The sequence below is a fragment of the Mesitornis unicolor genome, unplaced genomic scaffold (assembly GCF_000695765.1).
Source record: "Mesitornis unicolor isolate BGI_N332 unplaced genomic scaffold, ASM69576v1 scaffold4186, whole genome shotgun sequence".
Classification (NCBI taxonomy): Eukaryota; Metazoa; Chordata; class Aves; order Mesitornithiformes; family Mesitornithidae; genus Mesitornis; species Mesitornis unicolor.
In genome coordinates, this window is record NW_010190087.1 from 14,964 (window position 1) to 26,898 (window position 11,935).

Below are 11,935 nucleotides of genomic sequence, written 5' to 3' on the forward strand. Positions count from 1 at the left end.
ACTTCTTCTGGAACATAATTAGGTAGGGCTGAGCAAGACAGCGGTGGGCTGTAGTGTGGAAGGCCTGATAGCCTGATGCTGCCACGGGGAATCTTCCAACCCTCAGCAGCAAATGCCTCTGTGGCATTTGTTATGTTTTCCCAAGATTTCTGGGTGATCCGCAGCAGGGCAGTCCACAAGGTGTGCTCACAGTCTGGGTGTGATCAGGATATGGGTGCAGTCAAGGCTGCCCAAGTCCTCTTCGCTCTGACCCCTGTGGCAGTCGGGATGCTCTGCGGGGACGGCTGCTCCTTTGTTCCTGTGACACAGACTTGGATGTCAAAGAGAAGTCAGGGAATTTAATTGCAAAGGCATACGAAGGAGAGGAGTGAGAGATAGCCGGTAGGAAATTCTCCTTCACTACATGCTCAGAGAAGGGACTAAATTACTGAAGATACGGTCTGAAGGACTAAAGATAGAGGAGTAGACTTTAAAGGTGGTGACCAAAGACAGAGCAGTAAACTTTAAAGGTGTTAAAGACTCTCTGTTCTCCTTTCTTGCGCTGTCGTCACTTCTCCATCGTGTGAGGCTGATTGCTGTGCTTTTTCCCGTGGCTAGGATGCCCAAAGCAGGTATCACGTGGGCGTCTGCTATGAGAAGGGCCTTGGAGTGCAGCAGAACCTGGCAGAAGCGATGAGACACTACCGACAGGCAGCTGCTGCGGGAAACAGGAGCGCCCGGGACAGGCTGCGAGTGTTAGAAGAGGAGGTGGAAGGTACCATGGGCAGCGGGGCAAGAGGGTTTTTGGGACAGCAGCATGCCTGTAAGTGCAGGGCCCGTATTGCCAGAGGAAGGGTGGTAAAAAGGAGTCATTTTTGCTGAAGGGAAGGAGGGAGCACTTTTCGGTTCTTTCTACTTCTTACAAGCTATCTCCAGTTGAGCTGAGGCAGAGTACGATGTGTCATTAATATCTTGTTTTAATCTACTTTCAGATGTGCAAACAGGGCATCCATTCCCTTCTGGAATAAGAGCCTCTTCCTCCAGCCCCTGTTTCTGGACTCTTAAGCGTGTGTCTGCAGGCCTCCGCACACACACCCACACCCAGCCAGGACAATCTGCCCTCACCCTGCCCCACTCTTGGAGCGCAGACAGGCTCCACGTGATGACGCTCAGCAGTGCAGGATGGAGCCGTGCCCTCGGAAACAGGGCAACACCGCTGGACCTGCGGTGCTTGGAGCCCCACCACTGCTGTTATTAGAGCAGGCGGTAAGTGGAGCAAGCAGGCAGAAGGGAAGGCAGCCCCTCTTAGTCTGTGTGGTGCTGGAAGTGGGCCAGCAGTGAGTGGAAAGAGAAAGCTTTCTGCTAATGGAACAGGAGCCAGTTTTAAATACAAAGGGTTTGAGAATGAACCATGTCGTAGGAGATAGGAGCATGCTTTCTTATGCTCCTACATTTCTGTATAGAGCTGCATACAGACTCCCACCATGCCATGGTGACATGATTTGGGACTATGACTCCAGTAGCCCTGCGCATCTTGCACACGCTTTACAAGTCACCGTAAGGCGATGCTGGCAGCTAAGTCTGTGATGGGCCTGGCCTGCACCCTCTGAGGCAATCTGCTCTCACTTCAGTGCTAGCTGTTCATAAAATCATCATAGAATCATAGAGTGCGTTGGGTTGGAAGGGACCTTAAAGCTCATCCAGTCCAACCCCTCTGCCATGGGCAGGGACACCTCCACCAGCCCAGCTTGCTCAGAGCTCTGTCCAACCTGGCCTTGAACACTTCCAAGGAGGGGGCACCCACAGCTTCCCTGGGCAACCTGTGCCAGTGTCTCACTGCTCTCAGAGTAAAGAATTTCTTCCTAATGTCTAATCTAAATCTACCTTGTTTCACTTTGAAACCATTACCCCTTGTCCTATCACTCAATGTCCTTGTAAAACGTCCCTCTCCAGCTTTCTTGTAGGTCCCCTTCAGGGTACTGGGAGATGCTCCAGTCCCTGATCATCTTTGTGGCCTCCTCTGGACTTGCTCCAACAGCTCGGTGTCCCTTTTGTGTTGCAGGCCCCAGTGGTTCTGCTACCAGCACAATCTGGTGGTATTTCTCTATATTGCCATTGTGGCAGTTTACTCCGCTTCAAACTCTGTAAGCAAGAGAGGGAATTCTGATTAGTAGGGCACAGGTTTTTGTGGGATATGGCTTATTGATCCAGCTGAACTGGTGAGAGGATCAGCTGTCCTCAGCCATCCTGCACCACCGACAGTGCTCCTCGGTCCCCAGTTATTCCTTCAGCTCCGGCAGTGAGCTGCTCCCGTGGGTACACCCCTTTGAGTCACAGTGAGCGAGGTTTGCTTCAAAATTTGTCTTGTACATGTTTGTTGAGCACGCCAGCTCATTTTCACTGAATTGGATGAGGGATGCTCCCAGCGGGCAGCAACCACTGTCAGGAAGACGGCGGCAAGCACTGGTACAATAATTTCCTCCACTGGGGCAGCTGAATCCGGAAAAAGACATTTGTCCACACCAGTTTAAACTGGTTCAAGGGCATCTGTACAAACTGTCCAGCTTCCTGTAGCCACAGTGCTCTGGTGCCTTGCGTAGGTCAGGCTCTGAAAAACAAAGGCAATGGCCCCATCCTGAACTTGCTGTGGTCTCCATTCAGCAAGGGAGGGGCGCAGCCAGAGCTCAACACGTCTGATTGTTCTCCTCTCGTCTCTCTTTCTGCTCAGACCATTTCTTAGACCATTTCCTTTATCAAGCAGGATACAATTAGCAGGAAATTCCTCGGGTGGATTTCCTATTCTGTGATAATCCACGGCATGCTTACGCATTGGTCAGGACAGGACGGGGGGTAGGGGTTGGGGGGACTGAAAGCAGTTTGCAGAACCAGGAAATTGAACCGAGAGAGGAATTTGTCTCTATTTTAATCTTCTTCTTATGATGTATTTTTGTGTAAAGTTTGTCCTTTGACAGACACATCAAAGTAACTTCCCAGAGGAAGATGTGAGGTTGTGCCGTGTTTGTCCTCTGTGTGTGTTCCCAAGGTGCAGAGGAATCCTGTAGGGCTGCATCTCCCCGCAGTCGCAGATATGCCTCCCTCGTGGTTTGCACAGCTGCATCTCAGTTAGAATTTGGCTCGCTGACATTGTTTTGGTGCAAGAGCCTGTTTTGTTTGTGAAACAAAACAGCAAGACATTTCTATTAGCACCACGGCAGTGTGAGCAGGCTGGGGCAAACCCATCACTGCAGTTTATTGCCAGAGATGGGGTCACTGTAAAGCACTTTGGAGACTCCAAATACAGCAGTGCATATTTTGAATATTAAGAGCCTACCTGGGGAAATCTTACTCTGTTGCTTTTGCCATTTGGTTCCAGGAGCAGCAGAAAGGGATAACCTTCTCATTTACTCTGCTTTAAATTGAAGTGTGATTGCTGCTGCTGTGGCTCTTGTCTCTAGACACTAAAAGCAGGGCACTATCGCCTCTAGGTGCATGGAAAAGGAACATGGGTCAGACACCCTTGAGATGCTCCAGGACCGTGGCTGCTGGGTTGTGCTACCTGTCCTTTCTCAATAGTAAAGATGAAAGCAAAAAACATCACCCAAAGACACCTGACAGCAGCCCCACCATGAGCAAATCAGCTTTGGAGAAACCCATGTGGTGAATTGCCATATCTGTGGAGAAGTCAGGGCAGTATTTGTAACACAGAGATGGTGAAGGAAAGCAAGCGGTGTGTGTCGAGCACTGCAGGCCTTGCAGTGTAGTAGAGGGGAGCCTGGTGGTCTCTTTTGCAACCCCTCGGCACGCAGCGGTGCTGTGCACTGCTGACAGTGCAGGTGATGGCTCACCCTCATCCACACAGCACCACTCTCATCTGTGCAGCCGCTTTGCCAGCATGCCCCAAATTCCTTCTGGTGTTTTGTATCATGGTTGCAAGGCACAGGCTGTGGTACAGAAGAGAGCCCCGTGTCTGCACGATCCCAAAGCACCTACCTGCCATCCACGCACCGCTGCGTAAGCCTACAAACACACTCCAGATGGTTATGCCACCGCTGTCTTCCCATTCTCTGTGAGTGCAAATCCCCATGGTTAACACCACCTGTGGGCTTCTTCCTCTGTTAATAATATCTGTAGCTTAGTTTTCCTACACATGCCATTATCCTAAAACTGTCTCATAGCTCACGTACGTACAGATCAAAGTGAAAACCTGTAATATGGTTGATGCTCGTGATTGAATATTTCAAAGCGGTGTTTTCACGCTTCCCTTTTCCCAGGTTACCTTTGGCAGACTCCAGCCATCTGTTGTCTGCTTCCGGGCAACGGCTGCGCTCCAAAATCCAATGGAGAAGGAAACTGTGGGCACCTAGCGCAGCCACAGCAGAGGTGCCAGAGCAGAAGTGCTGATTTTGGGCCGTTTTACAAAATGCCGAAGTGTTCACAGTGGCAGAACCACACAAGCTGAAAGGATCAGTGGGAGACAACAGGCAGATCTCCCTTTCTGAGTTCCCATTCAGGCTTTCTGCACATAGATCATTATGTCAGCTGCAGTGCATCTCATTCCAGAGATGGTAGTGTTAGAAAAAACCCAATTTTATTTAAATAAGAACCGAGATCCTGCAGCCCAGCTCTGCAGCATGTTGCAAAGCCCAAGACTGCAGTATTTTCTCGTCCGTGGTGCAGAGTCTATAATCACATGGGTGTAGCTGGCTGTGTTGTGCTTGTGGTTAATCTAACGAACCCCCCTCCAAATTGGCCTATTCTGAGAGGGAAGGACCCTCCTGCTGTTGTGTGACTTGAGTGTGATGAAAAAAGTGAAGGATGACAGTGGAAGAAAGCTGGGAAGGCACAAACAGGCAGGTAGAAGGGACCTAAACAAGGTGAAATCAGTCATGGAGAAATGTGATGGGGTGAGGCAGCCAGCTGTGGTCAGTCTGGCTGTGGGTGATACAGTGACCCTGTTAGAGCACACGTGTGCACCCCCAATGCAGAAAGCAGCTCTCTCTGACTCTTCTCTCTGTATCACAGCCGCCAAGCTGCCTACAGGACCGGAGCGCCGTCTTCCAGCCCGAGGCTCTTCCCCCGTGCCGACAGCTGCCGCAGAAGCCCCGCGCCTGTTTCGTTGTGGACTTGGACCTTCTGGGACAAAATCATCTCGAAGAGGGTGCTCATTTCTGAGAGGAAAGTGCTGGCCAGTCTCGTCCCAGCAGCGTTCGAGTCAGCCCCAGCACCTTTGCCGAAGGTCTCGAAGGTCCTTGGTTTCTCCTGCCTCGCAGCTTCCTCGTCCTGTGGTGAATGCAGGGAGCTGGGGGAGAAGACGTTGTCCTTGTAGCTGCTGGTGAGCGGCAAGGAGAGCCGCGCCACCCACGCCGGGTCGGCGGCCGTCAGCCTCTTGAGGGCCAGCTCTGCAGGGAGTGGGAACAAGAACTGGTGGTGAGATGTGGAGCAGATGAGACCACGGGAGAAAAGAGTTAAAAAAAAGAAGAAAAAATAATCCAGAAATCAGGAGACTTCTTGAAATCACCTGTGAGACAACTGACTGTAAGCAGGTCTAGGGATAAGTCACCAGCAGCATCATTCAAACTAGCATCTTAAAAAAAAAAACCATCTAGAACTGGTTTAAAACTCCTGTGTTTTTTGTTTGTTTTGAATGTAATGGCTATTAGAATCACCTTGCTTTCTCATTTGTTGCAGCCCCAAATGGCACTTCACTAAATTGTTACCAAAGCCAAAGAAAGTGAGGGTTTAGGACTGGCTAAAGGGGAGATGACAACGGAAAGCTCCCAGGGGGAAAGTATTGGACAGAAAAAAAGAGGTCTTTAGTGGGCTTCCCTTGAGGGTTACTCCAGAGTGGGAAGTTGCTGCTAAGCAGGCATATTGAGACCAAAAATAAATGGGTTATTGTGAAAACAATAACAACAGAGGTAGAATGAAATTCCGGATTAGAAAACGCACAGCTGGATGGTTGAGGACCAGTAACAAAAAATTGAGCTATAAAGTAGTTGTTTGTCAATTGGAAACAGCTGAGGAGCAGTGGGAACCTGGTGTGGGTGGTGGCTGCGGGCTCGTTAATGTCCCAGTAATGTGATTCTGCCCCAAAACGAGCAAATGAAGTCACACGTGTGTTGGTCAAGGTATTCCCTGTTGGCGTAAAGACACATCCGCGGTGCTGTTACTGGGTCCTGCGAGACCTGATTAGGAGGATTACATACAAATCTGATTATCCATCCGTAGGAAAGAGAAACTGGAATGACAAAAGCGCAGGGAAAACTCCTGAGACAAAAGCAGAGCGAGCCCAGGCTCAGGTGATGGAGACCCCGAGAGGCAGGGGCTGCTCAGCCGAAGGAAGCAAACGCTCACCGGGGATCTAACTGCAACCTGTCGTTATTTTGATGAGATAAGAGCCGACAAAGGAAATCTTTATGCTTAAAATAGTGTTGGCAAAAGAAGAAGTGATTATAACTGAAGTGATTATAACTGTCCATGAATAAACATATACTGGAAATGAAAGGAAGGACCGCATAGCAGGGTGAGCCTGGAATAGCTTCCTCATCAGACGGCAGGGAAGGAAACGGGGCTTCTTGTTTTGAAGGGAGAGCTCTGCAGCTGATAAACAAGACTCCGTGCTGTGGTGCACAGGCGCTGCCCCCCAGCCCCGCGTTGCTGCGTTCCCAAAGCGTAACCCAGACCCCCTGGGAGGTTCGAAGCGGCCACCGCGTTTGTGAAACACTCTGGGTTGGTGAGCAGCAAACCAAATAACGGGTGTCCGGTACCAGGACACCACAACAGTCCTGGTCAGGGGCAAGAGCCGGTGACATTGCAATAATGACACAGCTCTGGCTTATAAAGTGACCTGTGAGGGGAGGGTCCTCATGCACTTATGCAGCTTCCAGAAGATAATCAATGCCCTGCCGCAGCCTGGACACGGGGTCACCGCACAGTGGCTAGTCCCTGACTGAGACAAGTCTCCTTCCTCGGGTCAATAAAAAGGCCTTTTTCTCCGTGTCCTGGGTGAGGGCTGGGATTCAAACCCAGAAGGAGAGAAGGGCAGATGCATCACTTGGATTTTGTTTCAGCCAAAGCCCCAAAGTCATTTTGTGTTGCTTAACATCCAGGATTTCTTTCTGCGATCTCAGTATTTCCCTTCAGTCGCAGTGACTGTTCCTTAAGACATCCCCCGACCATGCTAAAATCCCTTTTTTTAAATTCTCTAAAACATCCACGGTTCTCTCCTCCTCAGCCTGCAAGAAGCCACTGCGCTCCCTGAATGTTTTGATGGTTCAGCTGTGGAGCAGCACACACACACACACACACACACACACTGAGAGCCAAGACTCAGGGGGCTGATGGTCTTCATTTGACCAACCACTCTTTACTGCCTTACTCTAATGGTGTTTCGGGGGCAGGGGTTGTTTTTATAATCAATAAAGTTCTATCCTTCATTTACTGCTGCGAGCTCTGTTTCACTGGTGGGGAAGAGGTGTTAATAGAGGGTGCTGAGAGTTCATCCTGCGCTCAGTGCTTATGGTGCAGGCACCCACATCACTGGTGAGGATGGGCTTGTGCAGTTCACCCCCCACCTTGAAGAGCACAAAAGCCCGGACGGCTTCCGCAGCCGCTGTGATACCCCTGAGCACAAGCACAGCTTCCTTCCTCCCTCTCTCAGGATGCAAGTCCACGTCTCTGTTTGTGTTTGGGAGAGGAGGAAGGAGCCCAGCAGCTCCGTTGCCTTTTCAGGAAGGTCTGGACTCATGGTTAAGGTTGTTTTTCACCGCTGAAGCAGGGCGGCCTCTTTTGTCAGCACACACCACTGGTGTTCACTGGGACAATTTGGCAAAAGGGTTTGGGGGTTTTTCTATCAAATCCAAGGTGCACAAGAGGTGGCACTCCATGAAGATGCCTCGCCATGGCATGGACTTTCTAGGATGCTACCTGTGCAGGCAGAACAGGATCCAGACAGATCCTCTGAGTGTGTCCACCAGTCCCTTTACTGGGACCAGTCCATGTCAGTGCACCCATGGGATGGAGCTGGGCAGCATCCTCACCCCCTTGGCTGCAGGACCATTAAATCTGAGGAAGTTTCTAGCTCTATTTTCACCCAGCCTTTCCTTCATTTGCTCCTCACTCAAATAAAAGGGCAGGAAGGCAAACGGAGAGGAGCAGCGTGGTTCTCCCTCCAAGCAAGGGTACAGACAAAGCCCAACTCTGGAGTTAAACCGACCACAGCAGCAAACCTCAATGAGTTCCTCCCGCTGTGGAGGAGCGCAGGGGCTCCCAGATGAAATTTCTGCTCCAGGACGTGAGTCAGCCCGACTCTTTCAAATTGAAATGCCAGTAGAAGAGATTTTTTAGAACAAATCAATAAAAGGAACATGCAGAAAATGTCAGGCCCAGATGGTATTCACCCTGGAGTGCGAGAGGAACTCAGATATGAAATTGCTTGGTTTATTAACTGCTGTTCGTTAACTACTGCTTCAAATGAATACGGTATCAGAGGAAGGGAAGGTAGAAATTGTGACAGGGGTTTTTAAGCGCAGGAAGGTGGATGTGGTGCAGGCGGATTCACAGAAGTGGCTGTTGCGGGGCTCGGCGGATAGCCGGGTACCTGCTATTCAGACAAGCACGGACGTGACATTTGCAAGGTGGGGAACTGCATTTTGCAAATCCGTTGGCACCTCTGCAAGAGGCAGCTGAAGAACGCTGGCTGACAGAGGACGCCTGAGCTTGCAGAGGAGCACGAGCTCCGTACCCGCTGTCCCACGCATCTGCCACTCTCTGAGCTCGAGATGAGATGTCCCCTGGCTTGCTGCAGACCACCCAGATTCCCCTTCTGGATGGGGTTAGTGTGTTAGTTGTGTTAACAGCCCCACACCAGCCCCATTAAGCTCCCAGTAGCGAGGCCACCTCACCTGCCTGCGGCTCCAGGAGCGTCTCCAGCTCCTCTCCCACCAGCTGCTGCATGGACAGCTCGAACCCGCTCTCCGAATCGCGGTCCTCTGCCTCACTCTCTCCGTGCCCGCTGTCCTTCGTGCTCAGGCAGTCGGTGTCCAGCCCCGCAGCCCTGCGAGGGGGACAAAACCCCCCAATCACACATCAACCCTCAGTGCCACCCTGCCCTGCTGATTACTTTGAGGGTGCTTCCTTCATCCTCCATCAAATGACCCAGAGGTGGGGTATGGGCATCCTCCACAGAAACAAAAGCAAAATCATTTTAGTCACAGAATCACAGAATCCCAGCACGTTAGGGATTGGAAGGGACCTCAAGAGTTCATCCAGTCCAATCCCCCTGCCGGAGCAGGAACACCCAGATGAGGTTACACAGGAAGGCGTCCAGGCGGGGTTTGAATGTCTGCAGAGAAGGAGGCTCCACAACCTCTCTGGGCAGCCTGGTCCAGTGCTCTGTCACCCTCACTGAGAAGAAGTTTCTTCTCCAATTGAAGTGGAACCTCCTGTGTTCCAGCTTGTGCCCATTACCTCTTGTCCTATCATTGTTTGTCACCGAGAAGAGCCTGGCTCCATCCTCGTGACACTCACCCTTTAAATATTTATAAACATGAATGAGGTCTCCCCTCAGTCTCCTCTTCTGCAAACTAAAGAGCCCCAGCTCCCTCAGCCGCTCCTCGTAAGGGAGATGCTCCACTCCCTTGATCATCTTTGTAGCCCTACGCTGGACTCTCTCCAGCAGTTCCCTGTCCTTCTTGAACTGAGGGGCCCAGAACTGGATGCAATGTTCCAGATGTGGTCTCACCATAGTCCTCAGTAGTTAATGAATTTTGTGGGTTTGGTGTTTTTAAAAAATGCATGAATAAAATCACTGGGATCAGGAGTGCCATGGGCCCTGTGGAAACTGGGCCTCATCTGGGTGCTGGGTTACACATGGGGCTGCTCCACATTTCTTGCCCAAGAGGGTTCTTGTCCTGCAGGGAAATCCTGAGCAAGCGGGGAGCTGGTCCCTCATCCCATGAATTCGGAGGAGGTGCCCATGTGCAGGAGCAGATGAGGAGCATCGGAGCCCAGCCCTGCCCCTGCAGCTCTCCCTCCCTCTCCATCCTCAGCAGATGGAGATGATGATGAGAAAGGGAGACAAAGTTGTGTCTGCCCATGGCCTGGGCAGGTGGGGACAGGGGGGACATGGCCAGCCAGTGATGAAGCCCTGGCATCCTCAGGAGCTTTCACCCAGAGATGTCAACACTGCAAGCTAATGGGAATGCCATAAAGTTTGGAAACATCTTCAGCACAGAGCTGGGATATCTCAGTCCTTCCCATCCCTGTGAGCAGCATCTCTGTCACTGGCCTGGGGACAGAAGCTTCAGACTCATGTCGACAGGCAGCAGCATCTCCAGGAAAGGACCCAGAGCCATAGGAAAACTCATCCTCGTGCTGCCGCCACCAAAGCTGGGACCTTCTGTGCTCATGGGAGCACCTTTCCATTGCACTTGAACACATCGGTGTCCTCCTAGCAAGGACCAGGGATGAAGTTTTGCCTCGTGTGTCTCTGGGGGCTCTTGGGGCCAGTGGGGCTGGAGCAGAGGCAGCAGAGGCACAGGAGCATGGGGAAGGGGAGGGCTGAGGGCCAGCCTTACCTGCTGCCGTTCTTGGCCGTGTACTTGTTTCCCCTGTGGTTTGTTTTGGGCTGGAACTGGCCCTGGTGCAGCAGGGAGAGCAGCTGGGAGATTTGCTGTAAGGCAGGAAAAGCCTGTTGAGCCCCCGGCGGTGGCCACTCAAGCTGCTTCCTGCCAGGACGTCCCCCCCAAACTCCCCCCCCAGCCTTTTTATAGCATTTCCTCCTCCCGCAGATGGTTCAGCATCCCCACACAGGGGAGGAAACAAGCAGCGGGGAAGCCCACCTGGCCCCTGTGCCACCTCAGCCCCCACACTCCCTTGGGGACATGAGCAGGGGGTTGTCCCCTTCCCTGTACCCCATTCTCCACCTCAGCTCCCAAGGCATCCTGGGGGATGCGGGGAGGCCCTGCCCATGTTTGGGTGGCTGTTCATGCCACCTAAGCCCTGCTGCTGGGAGCCTCTGCCCAGGAATGGTAGAAGAGACCAACCAAAGACCAGCAGGTCACACGTTCCCACCACCTTGGGGTGTGCAAGACCTGGGCAAGGAAGGATTTGGGGGCAGGTCCTACCTGCACTGGGGGCGACTCCATGGCGAGCTCCCCGGTGGGGCTCTGCTCTGCCAGGGCCACGAGCGACAGCCGGACCAGGCTCCTGAGGATGTGCTGGTGGGGCTGGGGCTGCTCAGGACCCACAGTGTCCACAGGCTGGTGGGGTGGCAGGGGAAGCTCTCCCAGGGGACCCTGCGGGGGCTTCACCAAGCTCTTGCAGTGCGGTGGTGCATCCGGGGGACTCACAGTTTCTTTCACCAAATTTTTTGGCCTATGGGGCTGACAGGGCCGGCGCTGCAGGATGGGCAGGTTGAAGGTCCCCTGCTGCTCATCCAAGTCTTTTTGGGTCCTCTGATTTCTCAGGGTCCTGTAGAGAGTAGGAGTGAGATGGAGGGGAGCCTGTGGTGACCCCACCGGCACAGGGGGAGGCAGATCCTCCTGGCAGGGCTGGGGGGGCTCAGCGTCCCGGGGCCGGCCCCGGAGCAGCGGGATGAGGTGGATGTCCGTCTTCTGGATCTGCCGGTGCGGCTTCTTGAGCTGCTGCTGCCTGCGGGCATCCTCTGCCTCCCTGCAGTTGTAGGCCATGCCGTCCTTCTTCTCCTTCTTACGCAGGGACAGGGTTAAAGCCAAAAGGAGAAGGCATCCGCCCAGGAGAGCTGCCATGCAGATAACAACCACCACGGATGGGTTTAGCCACCTGGGATCCTGGGCTGAGATTTTGGAGAACGCCCCATGATTCCGGAAAACCAAGCGGAGCTGGGCCAGGGTGTGCAGGGGGGTGTCCCCCTCGTCGCTCACCCGGACCAGCAGCTCCCGCTCGCTGCCGGCCCGGCTGCTGGGCCTTCTGCGGT

At 52.8% G+C, this 11,935-nt stretch overlaps 1 protein-coding gene across 1 annotated transcript in view; it reads right to left on the reverse strand.

Annotated features, from left to right (window-relative positions):
• Positions 1-5,013: 5,013 nt before the first annotated feature.
• The window catches only part of PCDH12 (protocadherin 12), a 9,034-nt gene continuing 2,112 nt past the window's right edge, over positions 5,014-11,935 (reverse strand). Inside the window, exons 3-7 of the mRNA XM_010186274.1 lie at positions 11,292-11,932; positions 11,106-11,213; positions 10,557-10,651; positions 8,883-9,034; positions 5,014-5,378 (exon numbers count right to left, since the gene is read on the reverse strand). Coding sequence (XP_010184576.1) covers positions 5,014-5,378; positions 8,883-9,034; positions 10,557-10,651; positions 11,106-11,213; positions 11,292-11,932 — 1,361 coding nt within the window. The remainder of the gene's footprint in view (positions 5,379-8,882; positions 9,035-10,556; positions 10,652-11,105; positions 11,214-11,291; positions 11,933-11,935) is intronic.